This window comes from Neopelma chrysocephalum, unplaced genomic scaffold, assembly GCF_003984885.1.
Source record: "Neopelma chrysocephalum unplaced genomic scaffold, ASM398488v2 Primary Assembly neopelma1_97, whole genome shotgun sequence".
Taxonomy (NCBI): Eukaryota; Metazoa; Chordata; class Aves; order Passeriformes; family Pipridae; genus Neopelma; species Neopelma chrysocephalum.
Window position 1 is genome coordinate 1,440,657 of NW_020897760.1, and position 18,395 is coordinate 1,459,051.

General features: G+C 45.0%; 1 protein-coding gene across 3 annotated transcripts in view; it reads left to right on the plus strand.

Moving 5' to 3' along the window:
- Positions 1 to 8,928: 8,928 nt before the first annotated feature.
- Positions 8,929 to 18,395, plus strand: part of CACHD1 (cache domain containing 1) — a 95,051-nt gene continuing 85,584 nt past the window's right edge. The window contains exon 1 of one of the 3 annotated variants that reach the window (XM_027694372.1): positions 8,929 to 9,291. In XM_027694372.1, coding sequence (XP_027550173.1) covers positions 9,082 to 9,291 — 210 coding nt within the window. In that variant the 5' untranslated portion in view covers positions 8,929 to 9,081. Of the gene's footprint in view, positions 9,292 to 11,704; positions 11,736 to 18,395 lie in introns of those variants that run through there. The other 2 variants (XM_027694373.1, XM_027694374.1) reach the window with 2 other exon arrangements.

Consider the following 18,395-nt stretch of genomic DNA (forward strand, 5'->3'; position numbering starts at 1 on the left):
GAGTGGCCAAATTCCAAACCACTGAGCTGGATACGCTGAAAATGTAACTACCTGCAGATGGTGTCATTTAGGCATTTATTTAGGTGCACATTAGGTATTCCTAAAAATGTAATAAAAGAAAATTCCACTTACTGACTGGCTAATTTCAGAGACCATAACCAGCTCAAGGTGTTCCCAGGACCATGGTGTGGATCTTGTTGCAGCCCTAAAGAATTCCAGATGTGCTGGGGCAGAGGAGAAGCATGGTGGGGGTTTGATACCAGGCACAGAGGAGGGTATTCATTAGGAGGAAAAGAGCCCTGGATTTTGGCCTTACTTCTTGAGATTGTATTTTAATTGATGGTTATTGAAGGTAAAATGCAGAAGAGGAGCAGAGCCCAGTGTCCAGGCTTGGAAAGCTGGCTGCTGGGTGATGTCCCTGGCTGAGGTGGACACCTCTGGGCGTTTCCTGAGGAGGTGGTGATGCACCACAGAGTAGATTATCAGTGATTATCGCAGTGAGGGGAGCTCCACCCTGCTGAACTTCAGAAAGGACTTCCCAGAACAGTGGGAAATGGAGAAAGAGACCCAGGTGCTGCTGAACATGCAATCCCCAGTCACAGAAACGCTCCTCAGCGACCTCCTCCGTGAGTGCATCCCTCATCCAGGCAGGCTGGTGGAACCTGTTAGACAGCACACCCTCCCTGCTTGCTTACAGCTCTTCCCAAGCTTTGTTTATGTGCTGAAATTGGGAGGTTTAAAGCCCCGATGTGTGGGGACGGCTGTGGTGGCCAGAGGGGACACACTGCTCCACTCCCAGGAGCACATTGCCTCCCCTGCCTAATTAGAAAGTGTGTTCTGGGAGACAAAGATCTTGTCAGCCTGTTTACAAAGTGCTCCACAAACCATATCAGGAGGTCTAGCAGGAGTTATTCCTTCTCCCTCCAAGCCCTGGGTGACAGGGATATTAATAGCAGTGCAATACCATGTTTAAAGTGTCTGCTCAGCACGTAGAGGGAGATTCAGATGAGGGACCTCAAGGAATTCCCATGACAGGGACAGCTGTGATATATTCTGTTTCCCAAGAGGCAGGAGAGAGATGGGTGGCTCTCATGTTCTCCTTGTCACCACTGTAAATACTTCCATCCAACCCATCTCACTGTGACAAAGTGACACCCTTTTGGTCCTGTGGGAGATCATCCTCTTATGCCCTTACAAAGTGCTCATGTTTGTGTTCAGTTCTGTGGCAGGACATGGAGAAAGGATAACTACACCTCGTCACAAGCCATGAGTCCAGGATGGCGTGGACGGTACACCAGAAATTTTGCTTTACTCAAATAATCCAAATCAAACTATTTTAATTTCCAGAATGAAGCCAAAGGAAAAAAAAAATCAGTGCTATAAATTCCATGGCATCAACATGAAGATAAAAGAAGAGATGCAGCAGGAAGATAAAGAGATTAGAGTATCAGAATTATTACAAATATTGCCAGTAGCAGTGCCTGTTCCCAAGGCTCCCTGCCATTTCCCAACGGTAAGATCCAGGTTTTCAGGTTGGGTAGTGTTTCTTTTTTCCCTATTTGTACTGGAAAGCTCTGAGTTATTTTTCACTTCAGGCTCCAAGATATTTGGGCTGAAAGGTTCAGCCATTTCTACAAACAAGATTGCAGAAAACCAAAAACAAAGTTGTTTGGTTGAGAAAAGAGAAAAGCTGAGGTTATTCAAGTTTTGCTACACTGGCCAAGAGTGTGTTCTTTGATCCACCTATGAAAATCCAAATTTTGCCTAGTTATGAGTCTCTGAAAAACTGTTGCTTACAAATAATCAATAAGTCTTTGCTGGAGTCTGGCAGCTCCAAGGGTGGAAGCATCCTGTAAAAAGCCAGTGATTATCAGAACTAAGGTAGAGGTGCATGTTTTTCATGTGACCAGTAAAAAGTTTGATGCTGAATTCAGTGGTCCCATCCCATACTCCTTGTCACCTGATACATGATGTCAACACCTGTTGGAGCCTTGTGAGGGTTCGTGTGGTTCCTGAGGGTCTAATGTGGCATCTGCTGCTGAGGGAAACGTGCACTCAGTCCAGTGCAGGGCACTGAGGATGCAAAATGATATTGAAATTGAAAACAAGTTAAAAAAGATAAGGAGAAGGCATTTGATGCTAGTTTTGGAAACATTTTTCAGATTATCCTAAAATTATAGAAAAAGTACAAGTAACATAGTGTTTTGGTTTGAGCAATAATCTCACTAGCAGTACCTTTCTGTTCATATTTGCTCTTTCCATTGCCTGTGTGTAGCTAAAATACAACACAGAATGAGAAGGACCATGGAAGAATGATGAGATCAAAAATGGACATTAGAAAATTGTATCCTTTGTTTCACAGCAAGGGCATGTCCTTTCACTCATAAGCATGAAAAAGTGCTTAATAATCCTAATGTCTTGATTCAGGAGAGAACCATGGGTATCCAAAGAATTCCAGAATATCCAGCATGTTTCAAATGAAGTTTGCTTCTTGTGGACTATTTGCTTGGGTTACTGCCTGGTGAATCATGAACCTTTGGAATAATCTCCCCAGACAAGTGGTGGATTCCCCATGCTGGATGCTGGGCCACCTTGTCCAGACTGTGCTTTTGCCATGAAAGGTTGGACCAGATGATCCTTGAGGTCCCTTCCAACTTGGCATCCTATAATTCTGTGATAGTGGAGTTTGCCCCTTAACTGTGCTGCTAAAAGAGGTTATCCCAAATATGATATGGGCAAAGGAGACATGCTGAAGTAAGGAAAGCTCACCAGCAACCAGGGTGAGGTGGTGAGCCTGTGGAACCACAACTTCTGGAAGAGGCTGCAGCACAACTTCCTGCTGTGTGAGAAATCACAGGCCAAACCTTGGTAATGTTCAGGTGTGGTACAGCAAGAACAGGATGAACACTCTGATGTCTGCTGTGGCTGGTGAACTACTAACACCTGAACAGGCTGTCTCTCTCTCAGGTAATTATGTGATTATATAAAGGTCATGACTTATAAATTGTCATGGACTGCTGGACTGGTTTAAAAACTGGTAAAAAAACCACTATGCCCTCTGCTTTTATGGTCATAATAATCTGAAACTGTTGGACTGAAGCTTTCCTGCACTGTCTAGTCATCGCTTCTACACTTGGATAAATTGTGTCTATTGTTTTTCCTGTATCATGAACTTCTGTTGTAGCACCAATCTCCCACAGTGGGTTTTTTCAGGAGAAACAAGATATTCTGAGATGCTCTTGTGCCCAGCCCCTGAATAACTAACAGGTAAGAAAATGCTGTAATACCAAAAAGCTATACAGGGAGAGATTTCTGGCTTTGTATCCCAATTCCTTTCTCTGAGGATTTCAGGAGCAGCAAACCAAGATCCTCATGCCTTTCCATCAGCTTTCAATTCCTAAACCACCCCTTCCTCTGGCTGTCTCTTCCCCATGGCAGGGATGCCTCTGCCTCTCCCCATGTTTAGCACTTTCTTAAAAATTTCAGCCCTGCAATGTTGATAGTTCGAAGCTTAGAGTTTGTTTTCTTCCTGACATCATCACTGGTATATTTAGTACAAAATTTCATATAAATTAGAGAGCACAGCAGTTATCCTGTGTTCAGCTCTGCTGCTCACATCAGGCCCCTTCAGCTGAGCTGTGCAGCTGGGCACAATGCTCACTTTGAAATCCCACACCACACACGTGATGGCTTTCATTAAAAATATTATCTGGTGCTGATGGGGCCATGGAAAGAACTCCCTCATAGGCAAACTCACAGACCCGGCTGGGGAGGGAGGAGACCAAGGCATTTTTTCCATTTTCATTACTGGTTGTAATCTATAGGGGAATGACTGATTAAGTGGACAGATGTTGCTCTGAGTATGAGATAAAACTTGGATTTTAGAGACCTATAGATCCTAGCGTGTGATACATGGGCACATATAAGGAGTACAGATCTAACAACAAGGTTATACAAATTCACTCCCAACCAGGAATTAGTGAAATATGTTCAAGGAACCGTTATTTCTGACGTATAACACAATTTGGCATCTGCATACAAGAAAGCAAGGCTTAGAGAAGCGGTTTCCAGACACATTCATCAATTACTACTTGAAATATTCCACACTAAATCAAAGAATGGGAGTTGCTATCCTTGGCTTAATCCTGAAGTGTCAGCGTGCAATATGTAACTCCCAAGAGTGAGCAAAGATCAAACTTATTGGGAAAGCAACATTTGTAGCCAAAACTAACACAAAGATGTAACTTGGAGAGGAAACATTTAAAGGCATAATGAGAGGATTGGGAAACTAAACATGAAAATCAACAAGGGGAAATGAAGCCCTCAGACTTGGCCTGTGTGCTGATGACCACAATCTAATTAAGGCAAAGGGGTCAGATGAGAAAGTAAAACAAAGCACATGAATTGGGAGATACAGGAGGAGGATTGTAGCGAAGCAAAACTTCCATTTTCATGAAAACTTTCATTTTCTCTATTTTTAATCTGGATTTCTACCGAAGGATTAAATTTAGTCTTTGCTTTGAGGTTAGACATGAGAACCACAAAGAGTTTCTCAGTTCCTTTCTTGGTAAGGGACTGGGTGTTGCTCCATCTTTACAAGGGTTACTGGATGTACAGTTTGCACATGATCAGTTAGTGAAGGGCTACAGACTGAGATAGAGGATCAGGCAGAAAGGATGAGGCTGCCAAAATTTCTTATAACTATCTTATAACTTCTTGGAGAGTTTTTTGCATTGCTTGCAGGCTTGAAGATTGGCGTCATAGAAGTGCCACTTTCAAGGAGATTTTCCAAAGGTCAAACCATGTCTTTTCAGTGTATGGTGCCCCTGATTTGTTAGGAGAGCACAGGGATGTGGCACAGAGTGAAGCAAGAACAACATCCTGGGGGTATCACAAAACAGACCTCTGTATTCATGTGGATCTGTTTATTCAGTTAGATCACTTTCCAAAATATAAATGAAATATTTATCTGCAAAGCAACTTTAGAAGATACATCGATAATGTCCCAATCCCTGCAGAGGGGGATACACCATTAATAAACCGTGTTGAGTCATACATTACAGAAATAGTGCTTTTCTCTGGGGCCATCACATGCACCGGCTATTCTGGAGACATCTCATTTGTTCTGTTTCCCAGCGTTGCCATATCCTGACCTGCTCGGCATCTCTGTGTGCCGCTGTCAAAGCAAGTTTACTCCCACCATGGTGCTGGGATTTATATCTGACATATGTTCCTCCTCTTCTCATACTCCAGCACTTAAACTCCAGGTTCAGTCTTTCCATGCTCTGTAAAAGAAAAGGGGTGTATTTCTAGTGTGGCCATGTTTTTGCAAATCTTAGAGGCTGCATTATTGATGCCTGAAGGCTGTTTGCAGAGCAGAGCCTTCACCTCTTCATCTTATGGATCCTTTCCCTCTCCAGCCTCCGACATGTACACACTCCACTTTTGGGGATGCCACAACCCAAGCAAGGGTGATCCTCCTCTTCTCCAGGGCTTATTCCAAAGCAAAACAACAGGAGGAGGGGAAATGGCCTCAAGTTGTGCCAGGGGAGGCTTAGGTTAGATTTTAGGAAAAAATTATTCATGGAAAGGGTTGTTAAGCCCTGGCACAGGCTGCCCAGGGCAGTGGTGGAGTCACCATTCCTGGAAGAGTTAAAAAAACATGTGGATGTGGCACTCAAGAACATGGTTTAGTGGTGAATTGGGTTGATGGTTGGACTTGATGATCTTGAAGGTCTTTTCCAACCTAAACAACTCCATGATTCTATGATAAGAGGAGGCAGATTTAATCCACAGCTGTGTCAGCTCAGCATGTGAAAGACCAGCCTGGTTTGAGAAGGTGATAAGCACTGTGTTGTCTGAATTGGCAGCTTTGACTCATGTCCTGTGACTCCAAAGATCGTAGAATCTGAATTTTGGGGTCTTTTTTTAGACGCTCTCTTTTCCTCATGGCACTTTGAAGGGAGGTTTTTCCTCTCTTTCATTAAATATTTTGACATGTGAAAGTGAGCGTGTGTACAACTCATTTAGAAACAGCCCCAGTGGTGGTTGTAACTCTGCATCAGGTCTGCTTCCCACATCACGCAGCAGCTTCTCTGTGCAGCAGGGTGGAAGGAAGGGTTGCTCCTGCTGCTGTGCTGGAAGCTGGTTTGCTCCTCTGGGAAGGCACAAAGCATATGGGAACTCCAGGAGGAGTCCAGGTTTGCCTTGAGGGCTGTAGAGTAAATGAGTTCAGGTTGTACACGAAAATGTTAAACCTGTTCAGTCAGTTCCCTCGCCATGAGCAGGATCCTGGGGCTTTGGAACCAGAAGGACAATTGCCTCATTCATTTCCTGAGGTTAGTTTGTTAAAAAAACCCCCAAGACTATTTGTAGCGTTAACCTTGGGATTTCATGATGGGGTGCAGGGATGACTTGGAAATCCTTGGAACTGCTAATGCAACTGGCTACTGACTGAGCTCCAGCTGTGACCTTGATGTGATAATTATGTAACAGAGTTTACAGATATGAAGTTCTTTTTTCAAACATGCAGCTATAATTAGAAATATAATACAATTTTTAAAAAGTGTAGTTCAGCCAAGATATTGAAAAACCACTCAGCTTTTCACCATAATTTAAAACCTTTGTGTCCTGCACTAGTGAATCTAATAAAACAACATAAAATGTAATACGAAAATGACTAGTGCTAAGAGTGAATTTGGGTCAGTTTTGCTTCTCTCTCTCTCACTTGGACTCAGGGAAAATATTCCAACAGAACTCCAAAAGCTGCAGCACAATGGAATGAAAAATCCTTTTCTTTAAGGCAGCAAATGCTGCTTAAACTTTGGAAATATGAGATACCAATTAGGGCAGCTTTGAGAGGCATCATTTTGGTTTGGATTGTTTTGGCTAAACCAGAAATCCTCCTCAGAAATACTGAATAAAAATATACTATATTAGACCCATAAATCACCTAAATGAACAAAAGCCAAGGATAAACTGATACAGCTTTCACATAGTAAGAATTATATTTAATTCACTGAAATCAAATTGAGGAGTTTTGCTGATGTCCCTGGGAGATGCCAGTGGATTCTCCCTGTCCTGCAGGAGAAGGGTTTCAGGTCTGACCCAGCTCCCATCCTTGACAAAGTGGGATGGGGAATCACTGCTGTCACCAATTCCTGGGAGAAGTCAAAAAATCAACCATTAAAGCAGATAGAAACCACATTTCAAGCAAATAGGAGATTATTATAGTAAATAATATGTTGTGTTTATGCCTGGATGAATTGTTAACTCATGGAATTTACTGCTACAGGACATGAGTGGTTCCAGTAGGAGTGAAGTGGGTATTGAATCCATCAGAATCTTTGGGTCAGATTTATTTTAAAATGACATACACCCTGCAGGGTTATGACATAAAACAGAGTTAATTACTGAAGAGTAAATCCAGAGGGTATGTATTTTGCATGTGCCTAGTATTTGGCTTCTTGGACTTGTTGATTGCTGGGCAGGAACCACTTCCAGGTGCCACATAATAGGAATTAGGCTTTTTTATTCCTCATATGTCTTTCTTAATACAACCCAATGTGCACACAATGCTTCTGTTCTTAACAGTGAGGAGAGAAGGTGTAAGGAAGACAAGGGACAAGCTGCCCAGAGAAATGATGGAATTTCATCCCTGGAATTGTTCAAAAGGCGTGTGGATGTGGCACATGGGGACGTGGTTTAGTGGTGATTACAGTGGTGCTGGGTTAATGGTTGCACTCGATGATTTTTCCCAATCTTCATGATTCTATGATTTTAGGATGCTGCTACATGCCACTGGATGCAGGGATTGTCATCTGCTTGCCCGCGTGGAGCTTCCAGGGCTGACAGGGTTATGAGCAGAGGTTTGGAATGGGGTTTCTCTGCATTATCCCCAGCATGTCTTTTGACAAGGGCATGAAGTGACGGAACGAGGGGGCATGGCTTCCCACTGCCAGAGGGCAGGGTTAGGTGGGATATTGGGAAGAAATCCTTCCCTGTGAGGGTGGTGAGGCCCTGGCCCAGCTTGCCCAGAGAAGCTGTGGCTGCCTCATCCCTGGAAGTGTCCAAGGCCAGGTTGGACAGGGCTTGGAGCAACCTAGGATAGTGGAAGGTGTCCCTGCCTGTGGCAGGGGGGTGGAACAAGACGAGCTTCAAAGAAGTCCTTTCCAATCCAAACTATTCTGTGATTTTTTGATTGTCCTACTCCAAAGGGGATGTTTCTTCAGGGGTCTCAGCTTGTTATCTCCTCTGTGCTGCCCTTCCCTGTACGGACACCTCCGTGTGTGCCATTGGGTGGGTTCAGCTTTGCCAGTTCCTTTCATTTATTTATTTATTGTCCATGTGTGTTGCATGACAAACATTTCCTCAAGGCTCGTTGCTTGACACAAAGTCGAGCTGTGTGGAGCCGCCTGGGGATGGATGGCTTTGTGCTCCGGGTTGTGAGAGACAGGGACATTGAGCACTGGTTTAAGATAAAATAAAAATTAATTAACATTTTAAAAAGGGGTAAAAAAAGTTTTTAGAAAAGTAAAAAAAAAACCAACAACAAACCAACCCAAAACTCAACAACAACAACAAAAAACCAACAACCAAAACAGTTTAAAGAAAGGGAAAAAAAGAAGGCGGAGCACTGCCTTTGCAGAACACTCTCCCGGCCGATCCAACACGCACCGGTCCGGGTCCCCAGCCCGTGTCCGGGGGGCACCGCGGCCTCCGGGGCGGGGCTGGCGCGGGGGGCCCGGCCCGGCCCCCGCCCGCAGCGCGGCGGCCCCAGACGCCTCCTCCCTCCCTCCCTCCCTACTTCTCTCTTTCCCTCCCTCTGCCCGCGGCGCCTCCGCTCCGGCCCCGCCGCTTCTGCTCCTCCTCCGCGCCGCACTTTGCGTCTCTCCTCGGCCGCCGCCGCCGCTCGCAGCCGGGCCGTGTGTGCGGGGCCGTGTCCGCGGAGCGCGGTGTGTGCGGGGCCGTGTGTGCGGGGTCCGCCCGCCCGCCGTGCCCTGCATGGCCGCCCCGCAGCACTGAGCCGGGGAAGGCGGTGCCGGCGGCGTTCCCGCGGCGCTCCCGCGGCTCTCCCGCAGCATGGCGCGGGGCGGCGGGCGGCTGCAGCCCCGGGCCGCCGCTGCTGCCCCGGGCCGGGGGGGCCGGGGGCCGCTCGGCCTCCTGTGCCTGGCGCTGCTGGGCGCGCTGGGCGCCGCCGAAGCGGAGTTCTCCATCCTGGACGAGGCGCAAGTCCTGGCCAGCCAGATGAGGAAACTCGCCACCGAGGAGCTGAGGGTCGTCACCATGCAGGTATGGCCCGACCCGGCAGGCGCCTCGCCTGGTTTTCCCTCCTTCCTTCCCTCCCTCCCTCCTGCACACGCTCTTCCCGATTCCTGCCTTGCCCTTTCTCTCTCCATTCCTTTCTTTCTTTCCTCCCCCCCCACTCCGCCAATTCTTTTCTTCTTCGCAAACTTTCCCTCCCCCCTGCGCGAACTGCTCCTTTCCCCCTGGCCCTGCTCTTCCCCGAGCCCGGCTTTCCCAGCCCTGGCTTCCCCGAGATCGGCTTCCGTCAGCCCGGCTTCCCTCGGCCCCGTCTCCTCCGAGTCCGGCTTCCCCCAGCCCTGCTCCTGCGGCTCCCACATCCCGGCTTCCCGGCCCTCAGAGCCGCCCGGCCGAAGGGGAGCGGGGCTGGAGCGACGAGGGCGCGGACAGGCTCGTGTGTTATTTGCAATTTACACAATAGAAACGGCAAAAATCGCCCCCGGCAGTCCCGGAGGGGTCCGAGCCGGGCTTGAGGCTGAGCCGCCTCCCGGCCGAGCATCCCGTGGGCAGCTCAGGGAACCGTGTCCTGCCCGAGAGCTCTGAGCTTCCCGGCCCAAGAGTACGCCCGGATAAGTTTATTTAGATGCTGAATTCGCGCCTGGGGTTGGGGGAAGGCGGTGTCGAGGAGCTTTTTGTTGTTTCTGGGGTGTTCTGTGAGGGGCTGGTGGGACTTGCAGGGAGTGCTGGTACCTGCGGTATAGCGGCGGCTGCCCACCCTCTCCGAGGGGGGAAAAGTGAAATCGGATCCCAGGCAGCTTTCAGGGGAAGGTATGGTCAGTAGCAAATGCAGTTTTAAAAGCCTCCCAAATTGAAAAGGAGACACTTTCATAGGATCAGCGGGGGTCTCTACCCAAATGGCCTTTTATCTTCTCTAAACTGGCTGCATTCTCTCACCTCTGGACCATCATTGTACTGGGCGGCCTCCTAGGGCTCGTTTTGTCCTGGCAAACACTGAGCTGTCTCTTGTCCTTGATGCTAAGAAGACAGGGATTTAAATGACTTCACTTAAGGTACATTATTGATGTACTGAATTCAAGGAAGTCACTTTTTTCCCCCTCTGCCGTGCATATACATGTATGTATTTCCTCTCAAAAGATATAAGCATAATCCTTTGCTTTGGTGGAGTCTCTGTTAATGTAAATCAAGTCAGTATAATTGCATTACTAAATCTGTTTCTGGTGTTAAAAAAAAAATCTAATATGGTCATCTCAACATGTGTTGTCTTTAAAAAAGCAACTTGTAAAAATATACCTTGTTACTGTGCTTTGATGGACAAGCTGACTTTAGGATGAGCCAGGTTTTCTTTCCTAGAATTGTACCAATGATCCAAGTTTGGGAACAATCTGGATGCCAGTGCACGGGGATGCAAATAATGTTAAAACTGTTTACTATTAGCTGGATATTTAGGGCCCCAAAGAAATTTCATGTGGTGAAACTGGTAGTTAAACCCCTTTTCATACTGAGCTCTATTTTTATATGCTTCATATTTTGGCTGTCTGAACTCCCATCACGGTAATGCACAGCCTGTCCTTTGCTCCCCCCTGGAACATTATTACAGCTGTTCAAGATTAAAAACCGGTGGGAACAAATCTCCCCTGATTTTAGAAGCTTCTTTGCTGACCTCCTACAGTAGAACAAAAAATGTTATGATATGTGTCACTGCAGCCCTTAAAAGCACTGGATTTTAAGGCAGAAATTTCCTAAGCCTGCCCATCAGGGCTGGGTGTAGCTAGCGCAGAATTCCCCTTTTTCCCACTTGTTCAGGGCTGTTGGTGGGTGGTGGTGGCCTGGAGGGCACCTGGTGCCAGGTGGTGGGTTACCTGTGCTGCTGGCACAGTGGGGATGCTCAGGATGTCATGATGGGGCAGAAAGGAGGGGTGTGGAATTTTGGAATGAGAGCAAGGGCACTTTTGGGCTTTACCTAGATGTAAATCCAAGGACGTTGTCCTGCATTTAGGGGGTAATGTGGAAGCAGGGCCCAAATGAGGACCTAGTGAGCGGAAGTTGCGGTAGCGAGATGGAGGGTTGGTGTCCAGCCATTAGTGAGCTGCGGTTTCATTTAGTTTCATAAATTGTAGAAGAGGAAGCAGCAGGATTTAATGCTTCCCTTGTGTGCTCTTTTCATGCTTTGGTCCTTGCCACTTGTGGCTCCCACATCTGCACATCCTGGAAATAAGCAGGAGGTGGTGTCACCAACGTAACCGTGGGAAAGGGAAATGGAGGAAGGATAGGTCTGAGCCAGAGGTGGGCAGGAAGCATCCAATGAGTGCAGGAGCAGGTGGAAATGCTTAAATAGAGTGAAGGTGGGAGGTTGGTTGGGGTGTGTTTTGAGTCTGGAAAAAGAGGGAAATGTGGATGGAGCCTCCAGAAATGCAGGAAGGGAGGATGAGGTGGAGTTTCCAGTTCGGACACTAGAGGAGCAAGTGGAAGAGGTAAGAGGAGAACCATGGAATCTGTGAGCCTTAAATGCCTGTGAAATGGGGCAGGGAGTAATGACCGTGGAAGTTGTGAGATAGAAAATAGATTAGATTTCTGCAGGAGCTGTCAGTGCTATAAATGAGATCCGTCCCCTCTGTGCAGTGTCTGCTTCCTGCAATATATTCTTCTTTAACCAGTGCTTCAAGTAATTAGTCCAACAGCAGTAAGGACTTAGTGTTTCTAGTGAAATCTCATTATTTTTCATTGTTGGGAGGAGTGAAGTACATGTACATCTGTGCTGTAACAGGCTGAAGCTACAGGAAGACTGAGGATGAGAGAGGTTTCTGGTGCCCACCAGCATCAGTCTGACAGTTGATTTTGGCACTCACACCACTGCTTTCTGTTTACAGGGACTTCCATGAGCGTGGTATCTGACTGTTACCTTTAAGTAGTGCTTTGTTTTTTTTGCCCACAGAAATGCTCTGATTTAATTTATAGATTTATTCCTTGAATGGTACTGCACAGAGCAGCTGGTAATGTAGTCCGGGTCACAACTTATGAGTTACATCATTTGCTGAATGTGTTGGATAGTAGCTTAACAGTTTCTTATTTAAATTTCTGGTTAGAATATGCATATTTGTACCACGCGGAGTCTTCACTTAGTGAGGACACATGTTGGGTGCTGCACAGTGTGTGGATTCCTGGGTTTCTCTGTTACCATTCTGGGTGTTATTTCTCCAAGAGTGGTTAAGTATAGAAAGTTTATCAATTGTCTGACTTCCTCTGTTGCAGTGATTAATCATTGTTCCCACTCTGTTTGACAGTTCTACCAAATCCGCAGTTAATGATATTTCTGTGTCTTAATATCACAAATTATTTCCTTTCATGCATCAGGGTATGTACACATGCTTGTGTGGGTTTTTGCCAGAAGCAGTCTCACCACAATCTCTTTCTCTTCCCTCTCCCTCCTGTGGGACAGAGCATGCAGGAGAAGCTGCTGGTTCGTGGGTTGTGCTGCACCTACAGCCACCTGTATCCATTACCTTCTTTTTTCGGTAGCTAAAGCACTTGTCGACAGCATCCATATCATTCCAGGGAACACCTTCTGGCAGCAGGCTGCATCCTTGGGATACAGCATGCAATCACACCTCCCCTTGCCAGCCTGAGCTGCTGTATTCCTTGTCATTCCTCAGTAGGAATGTAGTCACATCTCAAATAGCCCATGGCATCACTTGCCAAGGGCTGGAGTTTGGTCAAGAGCAGCTCGAGTGACAGTCCTGGAATGTGTTCTCCTGGGCAGAGCTGACACACTGCACCAATTAAAAGTTAAGTGTCCTTTTATACTGAAATTATAACTAAATTGGTGGTTGTGGTGTGACCTTATCTGCCAGTGGAGTTTCACCATCCCTGTTACCTGTCTGATCCTGGCCTCTCTGACCTGGGTGGAATTACAGAGCAAGCTGTTGGTTGAAACAACTGAAATTCTTTAGTTGGGAGACAAAGGCAGGAAAAAAATAAATCAGAACTTTTGTGATTTGTTGGTTTTTGGCAAGGTTTACCCTCTAAATCTGCATGAGGTGCCCAAGGTGAGGACTATTTTTTGATAGTGAGGGGCAGGGTAACATTTCCATCTCCAAAACAGGGATATAATACTTGCAGCCAGAGTTGAAAGGATTAAAAAATGCTTTGAAGATGAAAAGCATTAAGTGCCTCTATAACTTTCAAAATGCTTGTTGATGTTTCTGTCCAGATAGTAACAAAAGTTGTAGGCCCAGAGGGCCTTGAATATTTTTGAAGGCAGCTCTGCCATCTTAATCCTTTACTGCTTACTCTGAGAAGGAAACACATTTTCTCATTGTTACTGATCTTGGAGGTTGGAATAAAAAAAAAAGGCATTTTAAATCTGAAAAACAGCAGTTTGCTGGTATTTTTTTCCCCTGTATTTCTTAATAATAATACTTTGTATATTAATACTATATATACTATAATAATACATCAGGTGATGTAGTGATGTGTAAAAAACAACCAGCTTAGTAGAGACTTCTGGTTGATTGGCAAGCATATTATTTATTTATTTATATGGGCTGAAAAATCCATGTTCTTTGGAGATTTCAGGGTGATGGCAAAGAGTTGCAGTCACCAGAACTGTCCATTTATTTAATCCCTTTGCAGATGAACACTGACAGAATACAGTGTTATTTATTTTTTCTAATGGGATGGTTTTCTGGCTAATGACAGTGGATTTAATACTTGGAAGAGTTAAATCCCACTTGAGTTAAATCCCATTGAAATGCCAGAACCATGGTTCTCCATCTCCAAAATCAAGAGTTTCACACAATTCCCCACTTATTTATATGGATATTTATAAATAAATCCGTTGGTGACTGTGAGGTACTTTCACAGCAAGTGATGTAAAGCACTGGCTATGAAACCTGGACCTTGTGCACCTTCAGCCAAATCACAGCACAAAAAATATTTCCCTTCTTTTTCCCAATTATTTCCAGCTTGTTCCCAGCTTGTGAAGCTGCAATACAATAGAAAAATGTAAGTGTTTGGCTATACCTTTTTTAGTTTTTTAAATATTATTTGGCAGTAATATGTGCTTTAGTAATAATTACAGAGCAGAAACCAGCAGAGTAAAACCTCATCTGTTTTCCATGATTATGTCTTAGTTTGAATCCAGCTTCAGCAGCTTTATCCGAGGCCTTCTGAAAGCCCAAGACTGCAGCAGTTTTTCATCCTTTTCCACGTGGATTCCTTTTTTTCTGGCATGAAACATTTCAAAGAGGCAGCGAGAGGTCCTGGTGGAAGGGCAGCAGGAATGGGAGAGCAAATCTGAATTTTTAATTAGGCTTTGAGCTGTTCCTTCAAAGTGTGAGGACATCCTTAGTAATGTACGTCTTGTTGCATCAGCAAAGCCTGACATTTCACTTCAAACAGGGAAAATGCAGCTGTCCTGGGCAGATAAAAGTTGCTGAGAGTGGAGCAGCAAGGTGGGTTGGCAGATAATTAGTTGTCCCTTGCTCTGCCTTTCCTAAGGATCCTGCCAGTCCTTGCGTGGGCTGGAGGGGTTTTAACAGCAAGAAATCCAAGGACGCTGGGAAGCGATTGGGAATCTCTCAGCTGTGGCAGGGCTGATAACACGTGTGTTAAGAAGGCACAAAAGTAAATACAGTGTGTGTTAGCTCATTTTTCTTGGCTTAATTCAGCAGAGGAGGAATGGTTAGAGGGGATCTGAGCACAGCAGAGAAGCTGCTCTGCTGCCATTGCCTGGCAAGGGGAGAAAAAACCTTGCTGTCAAATACTATCAAGAGCTTCATCTTTCAGACAGAAAGGCGAGATGTGTTTTTGAGATGGAAAGAAATATGAAGTAAAAGATTTGTGTGTGTGTTTCCCAGTGATTCTTTTATATCCATATAATAAAAGGGAGTATTAAGTATAAACAGATTTTTTTTGTTGTTGTTTAACAGTTGGTGGGTTTTGCTTGTCAATTATGGGTGAAAAATTGGCCCAGAAATGCTTGGAGCCTTGGCAGTTCAGCACCCTCATGTGTGGAAGTGCCCAGCTATAAGGAAATACCCCAAATTTTTGTATTTCCATTGTCAGGGCACTCCATAGCATGAGCCTGGCTCTGTGTGAATCCTGGAATGGATCTGAGCTTGTGGAGGCTTCGCTGGGAACTTTAACAAGGTTGGATAATGTCCCAGGAATTATTTATTTGTATGTAGTTGAATGGAAGAATACTAATTTTTTTTTGTTTTTTTGTTTTTTTTTCTGTACATGGATAATATAACTTAATAATTGAAATGTAAGTAACTTATCTGATGTGTCAGCCTTTGTTTTGTATGTCAAAAATTTTGCTGAGGTTTTGACTACTACCTCCTGTATCATAGGCCTAATGCAGAATGAGTGTAAAACCATAAAGAACAGAGGGCCTGCATTCCCATCATTTTCCTGTACTTTATTGTTGTTCAATAACATGGTGTGTTAATGAAATCTGAAAGGATATCCTTTTCTCTTTTCCATGGAAAACAGAGTTTAATAACGTTATTACTTACCCAGTATTTGTTGTGAAGACTTGCATTTCTGACATAAAATTAAGCCAAGTCATGGCCTGAATCTTGTGCTATGCATCCTTCCCTGTACAGAAATCTGTATAATTTCTGTACAATAGTTTGTCTAATTTAGCAGGGAAAATCTGTGTTGACTTTTGAAATAATCATGGTGCCACAAATCAGTAACACTCATTTCCAACCCCATGAAAAATGTTAATGGAATTGCTTTTATCAACGGCCTCTAAGGTCTCTGTAGAGTCTCCCAAGTGATTTTGCAGAAGTATATTTGCACAATTACAGTAATTAGTAAAAGCAAACTATTCCATCTCCCCTTACCAGCTTCCCAGCCAGAAGCAGCTGATAAAACCAGCTTTTCATGGTGCTGTTGCCCTTTGAGCCCGTGGATTTGCACAACTTTGACTGTGTGATTTGAACCAGTAGAGCAGAAAACCCCTAACACCTTTTTGATAAAAAAACTGTAATTTTCCTTTCAGCATGTCTGCAGAACTGTCTAGCCAATGCTCTCTGTCCAGTTTTGACCTTCCTTTGCACATATTCCTGCGATGCAGTAGGAATTTCTGGCTATACTTAGGATCATCACAGGTGGGAATGAGGCCAGGGGAGGAAAAATAAGCTTTAAAATAGACACATCTGGAAGTTGCCATAAAAAGTTTCTAGAAGCTGGAAAGCCTTAAGCAGAATTTCTTGTGTGTTCACCCTGGTGGGGTTATAAGAGTATTTGTGTGCCGCTTTTTGTGGATTTCAGACCAAATTACATGTGGAGATAAGTTCAGCTTGACAGAGATGATGTGATGGTACCACACCAAAGGGCTGAGGTGCTCCCACAACCTCTCTGTCTCTGATTCAGTTCCTACTTCTCCTCCTTTCAGCAAAGGGAGAATTAGAAACATTTCCTCTTTGGCTGTGCTTTCACCTCAAAAGTGCTATCAAACAAAACCTGGGGAGGTGTTTGTGGTGATGGGGAAAAGGGACAGACTCCCAAAAATAGCTATGGTAGGAACCTGTTGGCCTGACCAGGCTCTGAGCCAAGGTCACAGAGGGCTTACCAGCCCTTGGGAAGACCATATGGAGAGCCAGGAGGGCTTTTATTTGTTGGAAAATAAAGGAACTCCAAATTGTGTGGACCAGGAGCACAAGGGTAGGATTTGACAGTGAAATGAATGGCAAGGTAGCAAGAGATCTTGGGTTTAACCAAATCAGAGGACTCTGCACCAGCTCTTTCCCAGCAGCTGTGCCACCACGAGGATCAGCTGTGTGATCCCTGTGTGCTGGTTGCTATTCTTTCTCCTTCCCCTGTGCCACGTGGATGGATGCGAAAACTGGTTGGACAGTGCTACGGCCACAGGGAGAGGTTTCCAGCTGCATCCAGATGATGGTGTAGCCAGGGACCATTCCATGGCTGCTGCGTATCAGGTAGTACTGCAGCATGGGATGGATCAGCTCCCTGATCCCAAAACCTGGCCGCTTCGTGAACGGGAAAAAGCCCAAGTCCTTGGCATGGACTGGTCATGTTTGACTTGCTACTAGGAAGAGAAAAATGAATTATGGGATGGGTTTTGGGCTGAAGTGGATGCTGAAATGGTGTATGTGTTGGCAGGCATCAGGTGAGGAGCCCTTTTTGGGAATACTCTACAACAGGCTCTGTGATATGGCTACAGAATTGTGTGCTTTGTAGGAGCAAAATTAAGTTTACCTGAAGTGTTTGCTTTCAGTGGTAGCCTGTCCATTGCAAATCAACATGTGGGCAAATGCTGATAGAAGATTGGTAGAGAAGGAAATCACATCCAGGATATTTTTATTGCCTCCTTCATGGTCAGTGAACAAGCATGTTATTTTTCGTCTTTTTTTTTTTTTTCCTGATACGGGATTTTTAGTTTTTGATTCTGGAGAAGTAGACACTGTTTGGAGGATAAGAAAGAAGCAGGATCTCTCATCATTGCAAGGAGTGTAAAATGAAGGGGAAAAGTCACTTCAACTCCATGGATCCTAAATTGCAGTTCATGTTTTGTTAGTGCTGGAGGCTGAAGCCAGTATTTGATCTGCAGGTTCAGTTCCCAGTTGCCAACAGCTGATGTGGTCAAACCCTCATGGACCAGTGTATTCCAGAGAGGCCAAACCAACCTCTTGGAGACAAAATTTTTGTGTTGTATGGAAGGATAAAATAGAAGGATTTGTAATGTGAGGATAATACATTTAACGGGTTTAACAATGAAAGGATATTTAATTTAAATATGGTGTAGGTGGTTCAACTTCCTTGGGCACATTGTTTCTGTAATAGGAATTTCATAGTTGTCTTCCATTTCCTTTTGCCAGTGGCTCTCCAGCACTGCCAGGTGTGATGTGGGATTTATTCCCTTGGTCTGGCTTGGTGGAGTTCAGCTACAGAAAAAAGTTTACAGGGAAAACTGGTGCAGGCAGGAAGACAGGGATAAGTACTGGGGATGGTTGTGTGTCACATTATGCAGCAGTGGTCAGGAGTCTGTTTTTAAACCATAAATTCCAGTCTTTGATCTGTTCCATTAAAATTAGAAAATGTTATTCCTGGATACACAGTCTCTTGTGTCTTCCTTGTAGGATGAAAAAAAAGGGAAAGAAATT